Genomic DNA, 24,920 nt, shown 5'->3' with positions numbered 1-24,920 from the left:
ATGGAATAAGTTCTATAATCCAATTCTGAGCTTTTTAAATGGTGGTGGTGGTGCTGCTGCTGCTGGTGGTGGTGGTGGTGTGTAAAAAAAAAGAGAGAAAAAAAATTGGGGGAGATAGATAGTGCTAAGGCCTAAGGGCTTCAGGGTACCTCTAACTTCCAAAGATTCTAACCCTGGCTTGATTTTTGCTTTTTGCCAAGCCTGAGAAAGAATAACATGCCAATGAATCAAAGGAACATCACAGAATATTAAAAGCATTACCTCCAGTGAGGCTTTTATTTTCTTATCTACAGATTTTTTTAGTTTTCAAATTTTTCATGATGAGAGTGCATTATTTTTATAATGAGAAAAAGGGAAATCATTTATCAAAATGATAAATTTGAAATGACATTTAAAAAAATCATCTCTTAGATAATGAAAGGGAGGGGCTGCATTTGAGTTTATCCTGATGATGATGTGGGTCACTCTTACTCTCCCTTTGAGGTTGTGATCTGGAGGAAGAAAGAGCCTCAACTGTGTACCATCACTTCCCAGTGTTAACCAATGCCCTGATGAAATTAATACTAAATCATTTCAAATAAACATACTTCTAGAACCCAATAAGAGGTAAGAATGGGAAATAGACAAATTCTACTTGTAAAATAAAATTTCAGGAAATTGCTAAATAGTGGCTTCTGCTGAAACAGTTCCCTAAATAATTTCTTCAAGGTCATCTGGTTAATTTATGCTGCATTTGTAAGTTATTGTGTATTTTAAAAATTAATGAAAGATTTAATTATAGCAGGGTTGCCTGTGACCTTTTGTGAAATGACTTCATCATAAATCTGCAGGCATTTTAGAACTGTTTTCCAGGTTTGTAATAATTTGCTCTCAAATTAATGACATCCAGCCAGTAAAAGGAGTTGAAGCTGGGTGAAAGGATTGAGTTGGAATTTGTGGTTACCTAGCAATGGCTAATTCTGAGTCCTGGATGGAGGTGGTAGAGGAGATGGTGTATGACTCACCGGAATCCACAGCACGTTCAACTATTTGCTTAGAGGAATGAAAAATAAATCCATTGTGTCAATAGGGAGAAGTTGTATGTAGCCAGAGTGGGTCACTGGAGAGCAGTTGATTATGGTTCATTTATCTACATATGAATGTAGGGAAACCTCTGGACCAATGTGAGAATTTCTCTTCTTGCCTCACTTCTAGCAGGGGTTCTTTATTTGAAAATTAAGGGTCTTTGCCTGCCCTCAGCTTGCTGGCTACCCATGAAACCCATTTTAGACTCTATCACCCTAGTATTTCTGACTTTCACCCACGCAAATGACTCAATGAGCAGCATAGTTAAGCTGTCTCTGGATAGGAGTAGGCTCATTTCATCTTTATCCCTGTCATTCTGATGATTCATTTTATCCAATAAAGTGAGGGGAAAGGCTGTCCAGGGGAATGCCACATCTTAGCACATCAAAGAAGATCCTCTGTCTTAGAAGAGACTGGTAGCACACATCTGTAGTTACAGAGTGGCAGGATGGAGTTTGGAAAATGCAGAGTGCCCTTTAGATGCAGGAGCCTGGGAGAAAAGCCAGTGAAATCTGGAAAGTAAGTCTTGGCTGAAGCCTTTCCTAGTTAACTGCAGCCCTGAATGTGAATCACTTCTCTACTCTGCATTCCTCAAGTTTTCATGGTGCTGTGGTCACATATGGCACACCATGACTCTGCCTGCAAGCTGAAAGTTTCCCATGAAGAGCAGTCAGCTTGCAAGAAAGAGCTGGCTGTCAGGAGACTTGGGTTTCAGTTCTTTGTGTCCTTGAGCAGGCCTTAGTTTCCCCAGCTAGCATGTGAAGAGGGTTGGTCAGAAGCTCATCCCTAAAGACCCCTCCAGCACTGAAACTTTATAATTCCGTTTGTTCTTTTGTATACCTCAGGGATTCCCAACTGGAGGCCAAGCCAATAAAGACTCATATCTCAGAGTCAAGTACATAATTCCTCATGCAGTAGATGCTTTAGATGTTGAGACAAATAGGGTCGTAATTGGAACTTTCTAGATAACCCCATCTCTGCAGATTTCTCCTTTTTTCCTCCAACTGTACTTTCAGTTTTATATATTTCAAGGCATTTCTGCCTTTATGCAAACAGGCTATTAGGAGCTGGAGGTAAGATGATCCCATTGCCCATACCTCAGTGCCAAACTGTGCAGTTAAATGATTGCTAATCAGTCATGAAGGACTTAAAAAAGAGTAACAGCCTTGTCGAAAACACACATTGCTGAGAATTGTTTTAGAATGGTTGCTGAAAATGCCTAAGTTTGACCCCTGGCTGTAAAGTACACATCATTTACTTGCTGTGTAACCTTGTATGATGAGTTATTTAACTTTTTTGAACCGCAGTTTCCTCATCTGTTAAGTGGGAATAATAAATAACATGAGATGATCCATGCATAGTGGTTAGCATACCCTCAGTGTTCAATAATTTCTCACTAATATTAGTAATATTAATTGTTACTATTATTTTTGAGACAGAGTCTCACTCTGTCGCCTAGGCTGGAGTGCAGATCTCAGCTCACTGCAACCTCTGCCTCCTGGGTTCAAGCAATTCTCCTGCCTCAGCCTCCTGAGTGGCTGGGATTACAGGTGCGTGCCACCACGCCAAGCTAATTTTTGTATTTTTGGTAGAGACGGGGTTTCACCATATTGGTCAGGATAGTCTTGAACTCCTGACCTCATGATCTGCCCACCTTGGCCTCCCAAAGTGCTGGGATTTCAGGCATGAGCTACCGTGCCTGGCCTAGTAACATTAATTATTATTGTTATTTGACTGAGAGCTGCTGATCTACTGTTTGCAAAGTCTTATGGGTATGGATCATGGGGATATAAAAGCATAAGGCACACTGTCTGCCCACAAAATTCTTAGATATCCATCAAAGACAAAGTAAATAATCATAATATATAACTATACTAATAATTTTTAAAAATTATTAATTTGTTAATTTTTAGCAATCACTATAAAATACAACTCAAAATTGTGTTAGATACTGCTATTATCCTCATTGTGCACATGAGGAAAGTAAGTTTAAAGTGTATAAGGAACCCTCCGTAGTTCCAGGATTGGGGCTCTCATCTGGGCCATCTAATATGAACACTTTTGTGCTTAAGCACTTTATTCTACAGCCGCTCAGACAATTAAATATATGACAAGCACCTGTGATGCATAAGGCACAACTTATGTCAGTTGCAAAGTTTTAAGAAGTTAAAGTCTAGCAAAGAGAATAAGACACTTACATACCTATGCTATGATTTTTGATACATTTTGGAAGTGCTGTGGGTCATACCCAAAATACAGATAACATGCTACAGAAATTCAGAGGAGAGTGATTTTATTTTCTTCTGAGGAAGGAAAAGCAAGGAGGGAAGATCAGAGAGGACATAATAGGAAAGTAGTATTTGAATTACAGCTAAAAGGAATGACCTACCAAGAAAACAGAATAATCTCAAAACCTGTAAAGTTTTGTGGTTATATAATATAAAGACTATAAAACATGCAAGGAGAAATGAAAGGTTCGCAATCATAGGAAAACATTTTGATAAACCTCACTTAGAAACCAATAGACCAAGTAGTCCAAAGATTAGTATGATTTTGAATATTGAATAACATTATTAGAAAGCTTGATTTAAAGCAGCAGTCCCCAACCTTTTTGGCACCAGGGACTGGTTTCACGGAAGACAGTTTTCCATGGATGAGAGTGCAGGTGGCAGGTATTGATTTCGGGAAGAAACTGTTCCACCTTAGATCATCAGGCATTAGTTAGATTCTCATAAGGAATGCACAACCTAGATCCTTTGCATGTGCAGTTCATAGTAGGGTTCACGCTCCTATGAGAATCCAATACCACAGCTGACCTGACAGGAGACGGAGTTCAGGCAGTAATGCTCGCTCCTTGGCCACTCACCTCCTGCTGTGCTGCCCTGTTCCTAAACATTTAATATATTTCAACATATTAACCATACAGTGAGCCAAATACAATGTCTAGACTACTTTCAAAGAGCTGATTATCATTGAAACCACATTCTCTTTAAATATTCGCAATTAAATTAGAGATTTTAAATACAATGGTGGTGATGAAAACAAAGAATAAAAAACTTCAGAGTTTTTTATATTCTATATGACTTCCATGCCCATACTCACATTAATAAATTTGTATGCCTTTGAAAAGAAAAAGGAAGAGACCTCATACATATGGAAGAAAAACCGTGAGTTCTTTATGAATCATTTTGTTTCTTAAAGAGGAAATAAGGATGGTCTCTAGAAAATATTTAGATTTGAAAAACTTTTCTCCTGCCCCTTTTATCCTCCAATCAAAACCTACTACCTATATTTTGACCTAAGGCTTACAGAATGAGTAGGAGTTGGACAAGACAAGGTGTGGGGTAAGCCATCCCAAGCAGAGGAAAAGCAGGTTGAAGACTGCATCTCTTGATGCAGAGGCTTCTAGCCTGAAGACTGACAGTCCAGTCAAGGCAGTAACAGAAAGAAGAAACTCAGGAAGGGGCTGGCAGAGTCGGCTTTGCCCTGCTCTGTTTCTGAAGATGTTATTCTAGCAGATGGAAATGGGACAGTTGGTGGTTAGAAGAACTCGAGTTGCAGGCACTGGAGTCTCTGAGGACAGAAAAGAAGGACGTCCCAGTTGTGAGTCAATGGCAAATAAAACTCAACAATATTATCTTAGTTGAGTTTGATCAAAGACGCACTCAATAGTCAGCCTGCAGTGAAGTCCACTAATATAACTCCCAAAGCACTGTTTGTTCTTCCTTTTCGACGTTTTTTAGTGGCTTCCTAGGAACAAATTCTGATTCTTTCTTGAAGGATTGTGGTCAACCATTCTCTTCTTGAAACTTCTCTCAGCTTTCATAACTATGCATAAAAGTTGGCATAATTGGGAGGCTACAAAAGAATCAAATGACTAGGCAGGCAAGAGTCAGGTAACCCAGGACTGCTCTCCTATAAAGAGGAAAACATCTTTACAGAGCCTAGTCCTCCAACTATGTTTAGTGTGGCATTCTTTCCACCTAAATTATAGCAATTATATACAGAGATCCCCTTTGAAATCATTTAATTAATGAGTAGCTAACCCTCTCTGTGTATAGAATTCTAATGAAGTCTTTTATTTTTGTGAACCGCCTCCCTCCCTCAAATTAATTACTCCCCTTCATGAAAGGCTTACTCAGGTCTGAATAGTGGATTAAAGGAGGTGGGTTATTTAGGGTCCCAGCAAATCATATTTGTTTGTGGAAATCCTAGCACAGTCCAGGGTGACAAGGGACAGAGCATTTGCTGCAATTACTTGCCTGAGATTGTTTCTGCCCTTCTATATTCCAAATGATACACAACTCAGCCACATTCTTTGACCCAGAAATAAGGGCAGATGAAGCTATTACCTCAATTTTGGAAGAAGTGAATGATTTTGTTAGATTAATTCTATCATTAATCAACCCAGAACTATTTATTAAGCATCTGTTATATGAAAGAAGTGCCAGTGCAGACAAAGATGAATGACTGTAATAGATAAATCCTTTGTGTATAGGGTTACCAGGAGATGGATAGCTTTGACGTAGACATTGAGGTATACTTTGAGGTAGACATGGGGATTGAAAGAAAATAAACTCTAGAAATGGTCTTGAAAGGGCCACATTCCCTGTAGGCTATTTCTGCAACTCATTCTTTGAACACGTGTCACTGATTTCAAATAATCTTTTATTAAAAAGATGAATCCTTGAGAGACAAAGTGATTTGCTCAAGGTCACCTACTTAATTTTATGGCAGACCATGTCTAGGAAAAGCCAAGTCTTCTATTTCCCTGCCCAGTACTCTTGCGACCATGCCCAGACCACCCATATGTTAACAACAATTCAAGAGCACAGGAAGACCATCTGTAACCAGAGTCATGTTAGCAGTGCAGGCATTTAGAATCAGAGTTTTAGAAAAAGACAGAGATGACCTCTTAAATTTGTAGAGTCCAAGAAGAAGGTGAATCTTGAGTGGTTGTCAAATACTCTCATGAAAAATCCAAGTGGCAAGGTAAAAGGAAAGAGAAAAATGGGAGTTATAAATTTTAATTGATTTTTTTTCTGAAAATCTATATAGTGAGAAATAGCATAGAGAATTCATTTATTTTGTTCCTGTGGTTGGGAGCAACTTCCTCAGGAAACCAAAGGGTAGGCTACCTGTTTTCAGGTGGTCATCTATATTTATATATCAGGTGTTCACTTTCTCCAAGGCTCACTAGGAAGATGTCAAATAAAAAAAGAAAGTCCCAGCATATGAAGTTAGTACGTACCTTGAAAAAAGGATTTTGAGCCAAGCCTATTGAAAGTTCTTGATGAGAAAGTCCTTGGGTGAGTCTATGAGGATTCCAACAGTAAAAATGATGATGATGGTAATAAACATTTGTTGTCTACTGTGATTTTCAAAATTTTCACCCACATTATCTCGCATGATGGGGGTTTGATTATGTTGGTGAAAATATGATTTGAGTTCAAAAGGGGGCTAGCAATGGGTTTCTGAAAAAGGATGTCAAAATACTTTATCTTGGTCATTGCAAGGAAGTGGGATTTAATAACAGTGGGTTTGGCCACACTAAGAATTGGTTTGTCTTTGCCAAAGACCTGAGAATAAAATTTCACGCTCTAGAATTGCCTTCTTTTTTTTCTGTTGGCATTCAATGATCAATTAGCCATTCTTTTTCAAGCAACTACTGTTGATAGGTTCCGTAGGATACAAAGAAGTACTAAAAGTATCCCCAGCCTTAAGAAGCTTTTTAATTAGTTGACAAAAGTTATTTCACCAAAGATACGGAAATTTCTGAAATTCTAGATTGATGGTCTAGGTAAATTGTTCTCAAAATACACTCCTGGGGCCAGCAACATCAGCATCGCCTGGAACTTAATTAGAAATGCAAATACTTAGGTACCTCAAATGTACTAATAAGAAACTCTGGGAGTGAGACATTCTATGTTTAACAAGCCCTGTAGGTGATTCTGATGTAGATGTTGGAGAACCTCTGGTCTAGAGATAGCAGGACCATTTGAGCTTCTGAACAAAGAGCTCAGTGTTGCCAGAGGAATCACAGAGGACATTTTGAAATAAGTATTGCCCGATTTGAGAATTATAGTATCCTTTTAAAGATGCTCCATGCCTTTGGTTCTTTCATCCTAGCTGTCTCTTGGGCTTTAATATTCTATTGATACATGAACCACTTTGTTCCCCCCGTAAAAGTACTACACATATGAGGAGTGTGCTGTACCTATTTTGCTGGTAACAGGCTTTCTTTAACTTAAGAGGAGTATTTCTGGCAGATGAGAAACTTTTACTGGAACTTGATTATTTTCAAAATTATTATTATCAATTAGAAGCGGTCTGGGCTTTCTCTTTTCCTAGTTCAAGATCAAGAGGACCTTCTCAGTGTTTATCACTCCAAAGTGATGGACATGGTTTACGATGATGCCCACTTCAATTTCTCTGTTGGTTTCTTACTTCCACAGATCTTGTTGTAAATTTTAACATCCGTTCCTTGGGTATTCATGAAAAAATAAGAAAAATATTTGTATTTGAATTAATTCTTAATTTCATCCCCTGCTTATTTTGCTATGTTTCTGTCATTTCTTCAGCTTCCATAAGCTTTAATCAGAAGAGCAATGAATTAATGTGATATTGAACAGAATTAGGGAAGCTGGGTCTATACAAAAGAGAACATGTGTCTGAGTCATGTATGCCCCATAGGAAAGGGCCCACAATGAACTTTGCTCTTCCTAAAGCTGACAATGGGTGGATTGATGCGGAATACATTAATGTCTGAAAGTTGCTAGGGGATTTTACCCCACTGATCTTATTTGGGGCCCATTGAGAAAATGAGCAAAGCTTATAATCCTACGAGTGTTTAAGTGATTAAAATTTTGCATCTGATACACAAAAGTGACCTCTCGGGAGAGGAGACTAGCACACTCCTAAGTGAACATATTAGTGTATCAGTTTACAGTATGGGGAAAGACCTGGGAAACACAATATAAGGAAATCTGGCAAAGAAGCCAAAGAAATTACATGAAAGGAATGTACCTGTGAGGATTGCAAAACAGAACAATCTGAACAAGTCTGTAAGTCCTGACTGAGCACCTATTCTTGTGTTCTGTCCTGAAATGAGCACTCTGAAATCAGTAATGGATATCTCAAAAAGTTGGAAAGACCAACAACGTGGACATTCTTAGAGACTCAGGGTCAGTTAGGCTGTACACATGGTTGATGCTTGCATGCTGCTCCATATCTACCCTGGGAAATGATCAAGGCTGAGCTTGAAGTTCTATGCTTACTAACTTTTGAGCATCTCTTGCTCCTGCTGTTAGAACCTTTGTTAGAAAGTTCCCTCACAGGCTGGGTGTTGTGGCTCATGCCTGTAATCCCAGCACTTTGGGAGGCCGAGGCAGGCAGATCACCTGAGGTCAGGAATTCGAGACCAGTCTGACCAACATGGAGAAACATTGTCTCTACTAAAAAAGTACAAAATTAGCCGGGTGTGGTGGCATATGCCTGTAATCCCAGCTACTCGGGAGGCTGAGGCAGGAGAATTGCTTGGACCAGGGAGGTGGAGGTTGCGGTGAGCCGAGATTGTGCCATTGCACTCCAGCCTGGGCAAAAAGAATGAAACTCCATTTCAACAAAAAAAAAAAAAAAAAAAAAAAAAAAAGAAAGAAAATTCTCTCACATTTTATAACCTTCCACACTTTTATTGTTGGTTATTTTTTACATGCAAGAGAGCTCCCTAGAATATCCACCTGCTGCTCTTCCCTCACTGCACTTTCCTAAGTCATGTCCAGGTTAACCAGCCTTAGTTCTTACACCGCATTTTGGGTAGATGAAAGTGGTCTTGGATCATATGGCCACCTGTATTAGTTTCCTGTGGCTGTTGTAACAAATTTAGTGGCTTAAAAGAACAGACATTTATTCTCTTGTAGTTCTGGAGTTTAGAGTCCACAATCAAAAGGTCAACAGGCCTCTACTCCCCTGGGGCGCTAGGGGAGAATTCATTCTTTGCTTCTTCCATCTTCCTGAAGTTCTAGGTGTTCATTGGCTTGGGCTGCATAACTGCAATTTTGGCTTCTGTCTTCACATGGCCTTCTCACTGCGTGCTACTCATCTTTGTGTCTTTTATAACGATACTTGTCATTGGATTTAGAGCCCACCCTGATAATCCAAAATGATCTCAACTCAAGACCCTTGATTTACAAGTGCAAAGATGCTTTTCCTACATAAGGTCACATTCACAGTTCCAGGGAATAGGAAGTAGTCGTATCTTATTGCAGGTCACCATTCAGTGCAGTGTACCATCTTAGTCACTCTCTTCTTCAGTGGTCCTTAAACTTTAGGAACTATGAACCCCTTTGAATAATCTGATAAAATATATGTGATTTTTATTTATAGATGAGTACATATGTGCCAATAGGCACATTTTTGTTTGTTTGAAGTTTAAGCAGATTCATACTTCACCACCACTACCAAAGCCCAAATATGTACTGTAGATTGAGACACTCAGTCTATATCCTTCTTGAATGGTAGCAACCAAAAGCAACCACAATTTTCCTGGTGATCTGGTTAATGTAGAAAAAACCAGGTTATTGCCTCTTTGGTTCTAGATAATACACATAATTCTGTTAATACATTTCAAGATCACGTTAAATATTTTATGTCTCCCTGAAGTGTTCACATTGTGTGTGGAAACTCTTAAGCTGCTATTATTATTACTATTAAACCTGAAAACTACCAAGCCCCATTTCTTTTATCTGGTACTTATGTAATTACCATGGAGAGGATCTAGCTAACATTTCTTCAGGTTACATCACACCTTATTAAATTCAGCCTATCTCTTTAGTCTGTCACGACCTTGTTGAGTCTTGCTCCTGCCATCGAGCATATTGAGGGCTTCCTCCAGCTTTATGTCATCAAAAAATTCAATTTCCAGTGATGGCCATTATTTTCATGTCTTCAAGTCATTAATAAAAATGATGAACAAGAAAGAGCAGACGACAGAACCTTGCAGCGGACTACTCTCACCTCCCTCTTGGTTGATTTTAATGTCTTCATTAGGTACTGTTCAGCCACATGATTTTACCAAGCTCCTGGCTCATATTTTCTCAATCTTTTTGTCAAGATTCCTATGACAGACCCTGTTCAAATGCCATGTCTGGTATCCAGGTAAATCATGTGCTTCCCGTTTTCCTCTTCTGTCTGCCCAGTAACCTTTTAATAAAAAGGAATGTGATTAATCTGACATGACATCTTTTGTGATCTAGGAAGTACATTTAAACTATTTGGAGTCAGCAGAAATGTTTGGTTTAGCATCATTAACATCCTGCACTAGGAGTATTCCAATCAGGGAAGACTTAACTGCTGGAAGTGGTATCTGAATGCAAGAGTTTTGAAGGCCGGATAGAGAAAAAAAAAGAGATATCTGTCAAGGTCTCCCCCCACTGTTTGTTTGTTTGTTTCATTTTCCCTTGATGAGCTTATCAGTTTAACTGTCCTCTCTTCAAACAAGCAAAAATGTTTGATAAGAGAGAGCTGTTTTGTTAAAGATTTAAAATGGATTGACTGACCTCTATGTAAAATGAATTCAGAGCTAAGAAATGGAAATACCTTATTGGATGACCTGGCATCGATGAATTGGATTTGGAAAGCACTGGATTTAGCAAGAATGCAAGAGAACAGAGAGAACCCAGGGAGAGGGAGTTAGGTTTGCTTTGCTCCACAGTGTCAGCTGCATATGTTGGGTATTCTAGGCTCAGAGCTTCTCCTATCTCATGCTGAGCTTAGATCCATATAAAACCCATGTAGTTTTACTAAAGGAGAGATCCTGTCTCTCTTTCAAAATCTGCTTAATTTTCTTTTAGATAAGGCTCTAAAAGGTTTGATTTAACTTTTATCTGAAGCACATTCAAAATTGATCCTGAGATGTATTGTAAATTGGATGATCTACAAAAACAACTCTATATTCTTCCTCATTTCACAAGTTTTGTCAGTCTCTACCTTTCCCATAAGCATCCTCATCTTTTAGAGAGCATAAGAAAATGACCCAGGAAGAGAGTTAATCTTGTAGTTGTCACCATAACAGTATCTGAACTTGGGCAGAGGAGAATCCAGGGCTGGTAGTGTGATTAAGTCTTGCTGAAATGGAAGCCATCCAACTCCTTGAAAGACTTCAGTTGTTTTAAGTTAGCAGCATGATCAGTCTCCTGTTTACATCACTATGATAGATGTCTTGCATTGTAATTGCAAGACATGCCACCCGAGTAGAGTATGGATGATCAGTCTTATTTTTTTTCTATTTTTCTAGAAACGATTGATCATTCATATTTATAGGGCAATCAACTGCTGGGCTTTGAAAAGGTCAATATTGATTATCTAAGTCACAGATGGTGTGCTTCTTTACTATACATAAATATGAGTTCCTTTTATGAGTCTGCTGTGATTTTTTTTTCTTTTTAAGGAAGGAGGAGGGAGGGTAGGTATTCACGTGCGTTAAACAGTGGGAATTTCAACTAACACACTTAAATTCAGCTAGGACTTTGCAGCTGGCAAAGTTGTACTTTAAATTAGCAAATTCACTCCTTCTACTCCAACACATGTATGTACAATCCACTTTACAGATGAGGAAACTGAGTCCCTGTCAATGGACATGGGCAGGCAAAATGCCAGTGCTTGCATTAAGGAGAAATGGGAAGGCTGTGTATCTAAAGCTGAACAGGGGTTTTATATGGGTGGTGAGTTTGGGACTACTGGTCCCAATTTTTTTTTTCTTTACTGGGCTTTCTATATTTTAAATGCTTCCTGTAATAGACATATATTACTTTTGCAATTTAAAAAATGGTTGATTTAAAACCCACTGTGAATGACATGCCAGTTGGTTGAATTGTATGGATAGTGGGCTTTCTCCTCAATGGCCCTCAAGGAACTCACTTTGGAAGAACAACTAAAGTCCAGGCTGCAGTGAATCTCTATCTCCTTCCCAGTTTCTGTGCATTAGTGACTGACTATGGGACCTTCTCCACTTGTGTCTCCCACTCCTCCCCTGAACACTTAGAGTTTTTGGCCACTTCAGCCTCCGCTCCGAATGGCAATTGGTGAAAGTGGACTACAAATCTATCTTCAGCCGGCATTGCACCAAGGAGGACTATCAGACCTGGCACCTGCTCAATCAGGTACACCCCAGGGAGGTGGAGTGCTGGCTTTGAGGAGGAGGAGCTAGTGCAAGCCCGGTTGGGTCTTATCTGAGCCTTTCTATTTCGGGGAGGAAGGTAGTGGGTCATCTGAGGATGTGGGTGTGGATTTGGAGAAAAGGGTGAAACACACTCAGGTCCAGTAGGGCCAGATGATATTTAGGAAGCATCTCCCATCCTGGGATCCTATCTACTAATTGAGGTCACTGAGCTTCCTGGGGGAAAGGTGATGATGATAACCTGGGGTTTTAGCTCTGTCCATGGAGAAATGAGCTTTTTACAGCTAGAAGAAGGCCTCCAAGAGTTGCTCATTTTATCTGCCAGTGTGGAGGGCGAGAGCATTTCTCAGACTATCCTGAAATAAGGGACCCATAGCACTGGAAACAGGTCCACTGAGAAAGGGTGTCAGGGTGGGTAGGTCTAGCAGTGGTAGATATTTTCCGCTGTGAGAAATAGGCAGGCTTCTGCATTCTTCAGAACCACTGGGTCCTTGTAATTTGTATCAACTTCTCCTTTCTTTGTTCTTGACTGGGAATTAAGATTTGGGCATGGTCATTTATCATAGAGAGGGAACATTTTGGGTCAACTTCAATTTCCCTCTGAAGATGATGTGAAAAATGTGCCAGAAATGGGCTCCTTTCCACTAGAATTGCTACTGAAGCCATTTGGGCAAATGTCTGGTGGTCTGCAAAGATGCCTGGAGTCCTTACATTCTCTATGGAGGTGGAGCAGAAACAGGATGATGTAGACATCACTGGCTTGGGTGGGTGGAGGGTAGAAGTGGGCCCACCTTCCATAATGTTCCTTTTATGTGGTAGTAAAAGATTAGCCCTTTTATTCTTGAAACTCCTGGATCATTACTGAGAATGAGACTGCTGCATAAAGTACCTAAATGAGAATGAACAGGCTAATGCTTCTTGTTGACAACTGGTTTATTTCACCACTTTTGTGTTTTTCTGTCTCTCACACTATGGAATTTCTCTCTAAGGGAGAGCCTTGTGTCATGGGAGAAAGGAAAATATTCAAGAAACGTAAGCCAGGAGCTCAGTGTGCCCTGGGCCGAGACCACTCAGGATCAGTGGTCTCAGAACCCTGTGTCTGTGCCAATTGGGACTTCGAGTGGTGAGTTGTTTGGCATTTCATTACCAATTCCAACCAGGTCTTCACCTGTCTGTGGGGTGGGGTGGGGTGAAGATGAAGTTAGGAGAGGAAGCATGACCCAGAGATAGGAGGTGTATCTGCTGGCCTGTGGGCCCAACTATCCCAGTTACTGGGCCAGATGGGAAGTCTGCATCCCTGGAAGGAGGACAGGCTGAGGCATTTTCACAGAGAGGGTCACTGCTCTATCACAGCAGCATCTCTCGGGGGGCTTCTTCTCATCTGCAATGAGCAGCTGTATTGGAAACTACTGGAGAAGTTGGGCTGGGCATTGACAGAGGTTAGAGATCTACTGCCTTGCTGTTGCCTCCAGCCACATGCACTCTCATTGTGCTCTTCCACGTGACCTCTCTCTTATTTCCTTTTTCTCCCCCTAATAACAGCAATCAAGAACAACCTTAAATCTCACTTAATGAAATTCAAATCTCACCTATAGACAATTACTCCCAAATTTCCAAATATTTACCTCTAGCTCTGGCCTCCCCCTTCTCTTGGTTAGACACATATGTGTCTGGCAATCTACTCAGCATTCATCTCCTCTTGATTCATTACCAGGGTTATCAAACTTAAGGCAGCCAAAGCAAAGCTTTTCTTGAATCCCCCTCATTGGAAGGAGTCACTTGCCCAGTTTTTCCAGTTTCAATAAAACACACAGCTATCCACTCAGTTGCCAGAAGGGCTTGGTTTCTCCTTTTCTTTCACTGTCAGATCCAGGCCATCTGCAAGTCCTTGCAGTTTCTACCCCCAAAACACATTCTAACTCAAAGCACTTCTTTCCATCTCGCAGCTGTCTGTACCACTCCAGGAATCAAACTCTCTCCACGTCCACCCTTGTCACTTAAAATTCATTCTCCTCACAGCAACCGAGATGGTATTTTAAAAACTCAAACCATATCTTATCACTACTACACTTAAAATACTCCAATATCTTCCCCCTCACTTAAAATCTAATCTTCTTTCCTTAGTTTCCTCCATTGTAGGTGATTTGGCCCTGCAATTACCTTTATGTCTAAATTCCTTACTGTTCTTACCTCATACACTGTATTGCAACCACATTCCCAGCTCCTGCACCTTTATTAATGCCGGCTCATTCCTAGCAGAGGGAGCAGAAAATGCAAGAATTTCTTCCAAATCTTAGTATGGCCGGCACCTTTGAGTCACTCATGTCTCAGCAAAAATACCAGCTTCTCAGAAATGCCTTCTGAGACCACCTAATCTCACCTATACCCTGGCATAGTCTAGCATATCGCTGTTTTATTATCTCCTTAGTATTAATTGCCGTACAAAATGAACATGTTTTTGGTTGTTCTACTATCACCTATCTTTCTCCAGTAGAATGTAAGTGCTGGGAATGCAGGAGTTTTAGACTTTCCTTGTTTCTGCATCCACAGTGCTTGGCCTGCAGTAAACATTCAATAAAGAGTTGTAGCATGTTTCTGAACATTGTTCCTTTTAGGAGGGTCAAAAAACTCCCCAATTCTGGGAATGGGTACATAGCACTCCGATCCCAGCTGGATGAATTCTTCCTCTGCATCACAATAAAAAGCTAAAGTTCAATTTGATTATTTTGGTAGCCCATCTCAGCTTTGTCTTTGTTAAAAGACAAAACTAAGGGCTTGGGCATTGGCCTCTAAACTTGGGAGGGGCAGGGCAATGATAGAGCTGCATTTGGGCTTCTCTGGCATCAAATAGCCAAAGTAAGTCCAAGTGGGCACAGAGCAGCTGCCCCTGAATGGCAGCCTCACTCCTTCCAGCCTTATTCCATCCAGCTGGTTTTTTAGCTTGATTTGTACTAGAAACTATCCTTTGTTTCTCACTTTCTGCTAGGAATATAACTGGAAGCCAGAGGAGTGACTCTGACTGCTCTCCACCTGTTCTTTATCCTTAAACTCATACCTGGGAAAGCATGGCTTCAGTGAAATTCATGAAAATGAGATATACTAAATGTAATTTAAATTTGACTGGCAGAGTCCTTTCTGTGACCATTTTGAGCCCTTGGCAACAAAGCATATTTTCACATTGTGAAAAATATTTTCAATTATTAATCACAATTAAGCAAAAATAGTCACAGCAATGAGTGCAGTAGGCCACTCAAAATTCTGGCTTGTGACATATTGACGTCAACCTGAATATTCAGAATATTAATTTCAGGCTTCCTTATGTCCTTCTGCAGACTAACTCCACTGAGGCACAGTGTCTTTGAATTTGTCATGATACATGTTCTCCTGTGTCTCTGTGTGCCATAATAGACCCTCACCCATTGTCGGGTAGCATCACAAGTGAGAAGAATTAAGAACTGTAAAATATTTTGTCATCAGTAATTCCATTAACTGGTGTGGGCAAAAATTCTAGCACTGATAGTCACAGTTTTTGACCTTGGCAAGTTTTCTTAATCTTTGTGACTTCATCTCTACAGCTGCAAAATAAAAATGCATAACATCTACCTCATTGGGTCCTAAGGAAGAATAAATGAATTAATATATTAATATACATCATTAATATAGATAAGGCATTTATCCTACTGATGTATAACACAAATACAACATAGGCTGCCTATTGCTGCTGCTGTTGCTGCTGTTGTTACTCTTATACCCTAGGGGTAAGTGGTCCCTATGGTATTTTTGCAAGTAAACCAAAGCTTATACATCCAAATAAGCACTGTTTTCAGAGTAGTATCTTGGGGTCTTATCCATTTACTTCAATACTGGTGGCATTGTTCAAAGTATTTCTGAACCCTTCTTTAGGGAGTGCTGTCGAAATCCATCTATAAGTAAAGCATGGTGGGAGAGGTGAGGGGGAGCCTTTACAAGGCCTTCTGTGGTTCTCATACTTGCACTGGTAGAGGTACCATGTGGATCAAAGACGCTGTAATGTCAGGATCTGTATTATTGCCATTTTAATGAGAAGAAATGTCTTGGATATAGGTTACTTGATCAAGGTTACATCCCTGGGAGAGAATGAGCTGGGGTTCAAGTGCAGATCTAGTTAAATTCCACATTCTGTCCTCCACACCCTGCCATTTCTCAATAAATCAAACAAGTCTTTATTATTTTAGATTCATTTTGCTTCAGAAAAAAATAGAGTTTCCAAGTTTAGTTACTCTAAAATTAAAACTCATCCCCAAAGGACTTGGGTTTACTGCTGTTGATGAAATATAAGGTAGAATGTTTCCTTAACACTAAAACAATTTTCAGTGAAGTAGTTTTGACCATTGGTACTAGAATCATAATAGGTGTATGGTCTCCAAAAATATTTTATGGAATTTTTTTGATATATAAGGTGGTGTATGTTTGCATTTCTGTAGCCAGTCACACCTCATGTTAAAAAGAATATAGGAGAGCCACTTGAGTAGAGTAGAGAAGTAGACAAGGCTTGATGCTGGGTTTGTGGTCATAATCTCAGAACACAAACAAACAAAAAAATCACATGGCCTATAAAGTTTTTTTTTACTACTACTGAGTAGGGGAGAAGTTGTTTTTGATTACTGAAATTTCTGAATTATTTACAGTGATTTTTGGGGGGACAATGAGACTGAATATTTGAAATTGTCTTCTTGTTTTTAAGTTAACTTCAATAAACATAGTGATTGGTTAAAAGATAGAGTTTTTCCATCAAATACAGTTTGTCTGTTTGCTGGTCTTTAATGCTAATGCTAGGAATCAGCATATGGCATATAGCCTTGTCCCCTTCTCAGTGGTCCTCTCTAGCAGGAATTATTATTAGCTAAGGCATCTGAAATGCCCAGTGCAGTTAGTACCAGTGATTATCATGCACAGTCCATTTAGATGTTTCCCTAGGCCAAATCAGGGCAGGTTCATTTGATTGATCTAGGAAAAGTTCAAGCCTCAGAGACAGCAGAGAGAGGGTATCACCTACTTCAATCAGTTTGGGAGGGAAAAGTAAAGGCTGGGAAGGATGAATTAAATGTCTTCACTTTGGTGGAAGAATTGAGGAGTGCAACCTGGATTCACAGAGGGAAGATATTTTCTACCTGTGTCCCTCTTCTGCAAGAAAAGAGGAGGTTTTCTAGATTCTCAGAAGCATTTATTTGTAGCAAAACATTCACTTCCACAACTTTCTCCAGAGCGAGTATCAGTAATAAGTATGAATTCTGCATAAAGATTGATGTTTCAACATAAGAGCCTCATAAATCCGCCAGCCTCAAGTGTACCCTAGAGAGCCACTTTGCAGCAACCTCCATCATGGCACTGGAGAAGGACCAAGAACAAATCCTTATTGAGAGTAAAGGTTGTTAGAGACCAGCAGGCCGTCAGAAGAGGTGCAAGAGGGGGCTCCTCTAAAGTCACACAAGGGCTCGTGAGAGGGAGTAGCCCTCCAGGAGACCTGAATTCACTTGTTCAGTGAGAAACCAGGTTGAACCAGAGATTATTATGCCCAGGAGTTCTTTTCTTTCACTCATTCACCTAACTTCTCACTCAACAAAAACTTTTACTGAGCCCCTACTATGTAAGCAGATGTTTTACCATATCTTTGAGATGAATTATCTTAATCTTCTCAATGAACTCCCAGAAGGAGAGTCTGCTCTTACAGACATTTTACAGATAAAGGAATGGAACACAGAGATGTTAAGTAATTCATTCAGGATAATATTATTCTGACTTCAGGGTCCTGAGTCTTAGTATGTATTACTGGCTACCTCCATGTCCCATATGGCACTGCATCCACAAAGCAAGTTTATTGAGTGGTGACGTAGAAGACAGGGGAGGAGATTTGGGGCTGTCACAGCACATACATTCAGATGTATCCAAAGTACATTAATATAGTGATTCCTCAGAGTAAGCTTGAGTACTCTGCCTATGGAGCACAAGCAAGGGTGTGTTTCCACAGTGGACAAGTCAGAGGATAAACAAGACAATAAACAACACTGTTATTTACAAAATATACAAAATATACAAAATTTATAAAATATACAAAAGAGCTATTGCACTAAAAGAAGCATAGCAGAAAATAATGAGTATAATTAAATGCTGAATTTTATGGTCCAAAGCTATCATAGTCACATGTGGTTATTTGCATTAAAATGAAATAAAAAATGTTATTCCTTCATTGTACTAGTTAGGGGCTACCATATTAGCTTAATATAAAATATTTCTCTTATCACAGAAAGTTCTATTGAACAGCACTGGTTCTGACTGTATGTACTATAGATACACAAAACAAAGAGAACAAAAAGATCACTGTGAACTGAAGTAATCATGGAAGGCTTCCTGCAGGAGGTGGTGGTGGTGGAACTATGTAGACTTCCTGCTGAGGAAGAAAAGGAAAATAGGCAGTACTTCAAAGAAATAAATAAGAGACTAAGAAAACATAAACCTAAAGAAAAAATTAGATTAGGAGAAATATTTGAGGAATGATTGTTGGATTTTCCAAGCATTTTCTGAAATAGTTGGGATATAATTGTAATTTTTCTTTACGGCTGTATTTGGGCTTATGTCTTAGCTAAATGATGATGTTAATGATTAATCCATTGTTTTTGTTGCTGTTGGGCCTGCTTGTGTTTGTTGAGTGCTCACTCCATGCCTACCAAGAACCTCTATCTGCCTAATCCCAAACCTACCATGCTATCCTGCCTGCTAAAGTGGAACAGGGTGCCTGTAGATCACGAGTACTGGACTCTCAACTGGCAGATGGGAGGATGGAGAAATGGGAATCAGGGAGGCTGTGATATGGCTGTGAGTGGTCTGAGAGCCCCTGCAGCTTGTCTGGAAGAGGCCATGACTTCTTGGTTGGCTCCAAGAGTCTCAGAATGTCATTCCTGGGGACTAGGGGCCTCCTTCATGAGCCAGTGGGTGCCCTATGGGATTGGACTCATGCTGAACAGGGATCAGGAGTCTCCATTATCACCTCTGCCACTGTCAGCTGTGTACAATCTTTGGCAAAGTCATTTCTCCTCTTTTTGCTTTTCTTTTCCAGTCTACCAACTTAGGAGATTGGATCCAAGAATAAAAGTATGCCTTCCTATTTTGGCATGCAGAGTTTTATTATTATTATTATTATTATTATTATTATTATTATTATTATTATTTTATTATTATTATTATTATTATTATTATTATTATTATTATTATTATTTCTATACTATCCTGGCTATCCCTCCTTTAGAATCTAAGCCTTTTCCCTGGATGGGATTTGGAAGACATACAGGTTCCCAGAAATGAAAAAGTTGTCCCTAAACTTTTAGAACTTCTAAAGCTGTTATAGTTGAGAAAGACACAGAGGTGACTTATTTCTTGAAGGAAAATGTGTGTGTGTTTGCAGAATCTGCAGCAGCAGACTTCCCCGAGGCAAATCAAACTTTCTGGTGCATTCTGTCCAAACCTCACAATTCAACAGAAAAATGCCTTTCCCCAGGAAGCTGGAGCAACAGCTGGAGCTGCTTGTTTGTCTAAATCATGCAGACTTCGGAGCTGGGAAGGAGGTTGGGCTGTATGAGATATTTTAATATACATTTAGGAGAAATTAATGAAGAAGTCCACAGCTTGGAGGCAGCCAGCTTCCACTAGTGTTGTTAAATATTAATGAGATTCTTTTACTCTTTGGGGCAAAGCAACATGCCTGGTGCACCTTTTAAAATTACTGCATTGCTGACAGGTAGCAGAGCTGAACAGAACTGCTAAACACGGTTATATTTAGCAAAGACCATTAAGATGTTTCTTTCATTCTTAAAATTGCTTGAGAGAGAGAGCACCCTTCCTTCATAGATTACCAGTAATCCCTAGGGTTAGTAGGACATTCAATAGATTTACCTCAGAAAACAACTGGAGAATTTTTGATCAGTAGTAAGGATACACCACAGCCCGATAGTTCCACAGATAAAAAATGGTTAGAAATAAGTAATTCAGGCCAGGAACATGGGCTCACGCCTATAATCCCAGTACTTCGGGAGGCTGAGGTGGGCAGATCACTTGAGGTCAGGAGTTTGAGACCAGCCTGGCCAACACGGCAAAACCCTGTCTCTACTAAAAATACAAAAATTAACCGGGCATGGTGGTGGGTGCCTGTAATCCCAGCTACTCGGGAGGCTGAGGCAGGAGAATCACTTGAACCTGGGAGGCGGAGGTTTCAGTGAGCTGAGATCGCATCACTGCACTCCAGCCTGGGTGACAGAGTGAGACTCTGTCTGAGAGAGTGAGAAAAAAAGAGAGAAATAAGAGATCCAGCGGTGTGCTTGTAAATATTCAACTGCTGGCTCTCTGGGAACAAACAAATTAGTACTCCCTGATTAATGGTATCTGCTGATCATTATACATATTCCCATCATGGCAGATTTCAAACTACCAACCTGACATGAGGGAATGCAGAATTGGGGAGAGATAGCTAGTACCACAACATTATAAAATATTCCCACCATACAGATACATGGATGTAAAAGCACCTCAATAGCATGGACAATAGAATGATAGAATATTTTTATGTAATATAGTATATATTATATATAATAATAAAATATAGTAATCAAGAATGTATGCTTTAAGTATTACCTTTGTAATATAATTTATATAATTGAAATTTCATACAATTTCATTTTAAATAGTGGCTTTGTTTAACCATTAATTAGCTTGCAAAATTTCTGAGATGTTAACTGTGAGCTCTCATGGGCTGTTACAAGCTGGCACAACACTGAGTCCATATGAACTGTCAGGCTGAGAGATCTCCAGTAGTTAATCAGGAGGCTTGTCCAAAACATTTACTTGGCAGAAATGTCTTTCTTCTTCCTTCCTTCCAGCTTCATTTAAACATGCCAATATCAAGACTGATCTCAAGTTCCACCTTTCTACGTAGAAATCCATGATTCTTGTCACATTAACTCCACAGGAATCTGTTGGGCACTGGGGGCTACTCTCTGCAGCCCACACTGTACCTTCAGTTATGGGCTCACAGTCTTCCTGCAGAGATAGATGTGATGCAATCATGTAATCCAATGGGATAATTTTTTTTTTCTTTTGAAACGGAGTTTCGCTCTTGTTGCCCAGGCTGGAGTGCAGTGGTGCAGTCTTGGTTCACTGCAACCTCCACCTCCTGGGTTCGAGTGTTTCTCCTGCCCCAGCCTCCCAAGTAGCTGGGATTACAGGCTCCTGCCACCATGCCTGGCTAATTTTTGTGTATTTTTAATAGAGACGGGGTTTCACCATGTTGGCCAGGCTGGTCTCAAACTCCTGACCTCAGATGATCCACCCATCTCAGCCTCCCAAAGTGCTGGGATTACAGGTGTGAATCACTGTGCCCAGCTGAAATTGCTTTCTAATGTAATTGGAATTCATTTACCCAATAAATATTTAATGCCTGAAATGTCCTAGGTACTGTTCTAAATTCATATTGGCCAAAAACAAACAAAACAAAAACTGAAAATTATCCCTGCTCTTTTGTAGCTTCCATTTATAGTTACCAACAGGTTATGACCTCAAAGATTTTGTCTGGGGAACCAGCGATGGCCTTCTATGACCTAGATATTAAAGAAGGATAAGTAGGAAACTACCAAACATAGAAAAAAGTGGAATGCTTCAAGCCTGAGGGATTACATATAAAAAGATAAAGAGGGTTGAAAAGGCTGGCTAGAAGTGTTCAGTTAAGAGTTTGATGGGAAGATGGGTAAGAAGGTGGGGTGGGGTCAGACTCCGAAGCTATTGTGTATGATCTCATTAATCAATTGGTTCTTCTTAGCTCTACTGTTTAGTGCTGTGCTGCATACGGTTTTATTCTGTTCTTTGGTCATGTTTGGGGTATGCTATATCTCTCTCCCCCAAAGACTGAAAACCCTTTGAGGACAGGGATTGTCACACCTTTTTAAGTTTATTATTATTATTATTATTATTTTACAAGGCAGGGCACATAGTGAGTTATAAGTAGATGTGGAATTAAATTTAAATTTTTAGTCCCCTCTCCCCTTCATTCCTATTGTAGATATACACAAAGAAAATTTGCCTCTGTTTTCATTGGACTTCCACAAAATCTTGGCTCAAAGAATATGCAGGAAGCAGAAAAAGAAAGGAGTTGTGGGTTCTGAGAAAGCAACTTATTTTCTGCTGCTTTATGTTTTATTAACACTTAATGGATTAATATTTATATGTCCAGTTTATTTTGCCCCATCAGTGAGTTTCAGAAAACCCTAGGATGCTTAACTTAGAAACATGAATTCTGCCAAGTGACGCTACTCTCAATGATCTCTGGTTGGCTACAAGAGCAATAATACCTTCTCCCTACTTTATTGTTCTTCTACTTTGACATTTACATAACCAGGAGTCTTCTGAAACTCCAAGAAGTGGGGAAACACCGTTTGGACTTCAGAGAGGGGACCTCCTTTTCTACACTGCTTTGTTACTTTCCCATTTTGCATCAGGGAGAAGAGGGGAAAGAAATCGTAGCAGACTTTCTTTCTTCATTTTATTATGGCTCGGATTTTAAAGAAACACACAAAAAGAGCTACAGTGTAGTTTAATTTTATTTTTGGGGAAATAGGGGCCTTTGTTTTATCTAGTCAGGAAAAGTTTGAATGGCTGTATGTGTCCATGTGAATGGACATGTATATACTTGTTTCAGAGAGGGTGAGTCATTGTCTTTGTTGTAATGTACTTATTTCAATAATTCTACTGTGACTTAAAATGTACTTTTAACAGCATCCTCTACATTTACTCCCCAGCCAATGTACCTGCCACATTATTTATATCAATACCTTTTTAAACCTAGAATTTCTATTTGCTAAGTTGCTATTTTGTTCTGTCGACTGGACTCCAAATGATATGGAATTATTTATAAAGCTAAAAGTTCATTTTCAAAATATGAATATTTGCCGTCACTGGGGATATTTAAAACAATGTGTTATGACTTTCTGGATGGCAATAGGGACGTGTATATGTTTGTGTGTGCCTGCGGTTATTTTAGCGTTTGTACATATATACTAGCACGCAATATTCATTTTCCTGACAGCGACTATGGGTATGAGAGACATGGGGAGAGCCAGTGTGTCCCAGCTTTCTGGTACAATCCAGCATCCCCATCAAAGGACTGCAGCCTTGGTCAAAGCTACCTTAACAGCACTGGGTAAGTAAAACACCTACAGGAACTCAGCTCACTGTTTTCCTGTTTCTCTAAACTAGGACCAAAGGAAATGCATTGCTATTGAATACAATGGAGTGAAGATAGAATCTGTTTATAACAAATGGCGTTTGAGGGGAAATGAGGAGTTCTTTAGCTGAGAGTATCTATTTGGGGAGCATCCGAAGAGATTTTTGATCTACCAGATTTCAATACCTTTCGATATTTACTTATGATAGACCATAGTTACTGTTTTGGTTAATCCTTCTCTTCTGGAAGGTCATGTAGTCTTATTCCTTTTCACTCAAGTGAATTAAATTCATATAAGTGATGTGCAGATATTACACTACTCTCAAGTGAAAGATGAACTGAAACTCTCTGACACTGACACTGAAAACTTAAAATGAAAACTCAAAAGTTCCATTCTAGGAATTCCTGGAATAAAAATGTCAAGGACCCCTTTCAGGAATTCTCAAATTACATGCGTGTTTATCTCTTTGTTCATGTATTAGTTACTCTTTCGGATGCTTGAAAAACATTTTCTTGAAGATTTGTTGTCTTGCCCTTTCCTTTGCTGCCTCTATAACCAAGAACAGATTTGGCAAGTGGATGGGTGGTCTAAGATAGCACCTCTCAAATGTTAATGTGCCTATCAATCATCTGGGGATCTTTTTAAAATGCAGCTTCTGATTTGGGAGATCTGGGGTCACGGTGAAATTCTTCCTTTCTGTGAGCTCCCATGCGATGTTGATATTGCTGGTCCCTGGACCACTCTTTGAGTAGCAAGGGACTGAGTTGTTCTGGATGCCAGTCTTAACTCTCGCAATGGATCTTCTGTCACCTCAGTCAAGTTATTCATCTTCTCGATGCTTTTGTCATAGCTAGTTGTAACATAATGTTGGGTACTATCTACCTAACTGATGTCAACAAAGGAAAAAATATGATGAAAAAGAAGTGCTGACTGGTCTGAGATACTCTGAAATGCATGCCAAGTGTTTAGTTCTGGGAGGGCTATTCCTGGAGCCTGAGCTAAGGCTCAAGGATCTTTGCTGTTATTTAATTGTAGGAGTCTAGTTTAGGGACTTAAGGCATTCAAATTGCAGATCCAACAGCATGAACTTAAAGAGATTGTGGTGTCAGAGAGCAAAGTGCAGGAAGTTTGAGGAAAGGGAGTATTATGCACACAAGTTATTAGCTGGGCCACCAAATTCCCAGCCAGGGCCTAAGCTGAATGTGATTGCAGGTTAAAACGGAATTATAAAAGAATTGAATTAAAGCATTTCATAGGATCATGTGACATGTGTAGGTAGACCACATTTTAAGCAACTTAGGTATGCCAAAATCCCAAATAGCTAACAAAATAATTCAGGAGAATGAAAGGGAATGGCAATTTAAAGAAAAAGAAAACAAATATGCTACAGATGTCTACCAATACCTCCAGATTGTGTAAATGTTGGCTTATGTTTA

General features: G+C 39.6%; 1 protein-coding gene across 1 annotated transcript in view; it reads left to right on the top strand.

The window, feature by feature from the left end:
* The window catches only part of SORCS3 (sortilin related VPS10 domain containing receptor 3), a 630,771-nt gene that overhangs the window by 550,376 nt on the left and 55,475 nt on the right, over positions 1–24,920 (top strand). The window contains exons 15-17 of the mRNA XM_032178305.2: positions 12,107–12,224; positions 13,231–13,364; positions 23,346–23,459. Coding sequence (XP_032034196.1) covers positions 12,107–12,224; positions 13,231–13,364; positions 23,346–23,459 — 366 coding nt within the window. The remainder of the gene's footprint in view (positions 1–12,106; positions 12,225–13,230; positions 13,365–23,345; positions 23,460–24,920) is intronic.

Source organism: Hylobates moloch, unplaced genomic scaffold, assembly GCF_009828535.3.
Source record: "Hylobates moloch isolate HMO894 unplaced genomic scaffold, HMol_V3 SCAFFOLD_3, whole genome shotgun sequence".
Taxonomy (NCBI): Eukaryota; Metazoa; Chordata; class Mammalia; order Primates; family Hylobatidae; genus Hylobates; species Hylobates moloch.
The sequence above is the reverse complement of the archived record's forward strand: the minus strand, read 5'-3'. Positions and strand labels throughout refer to the sequence as shown.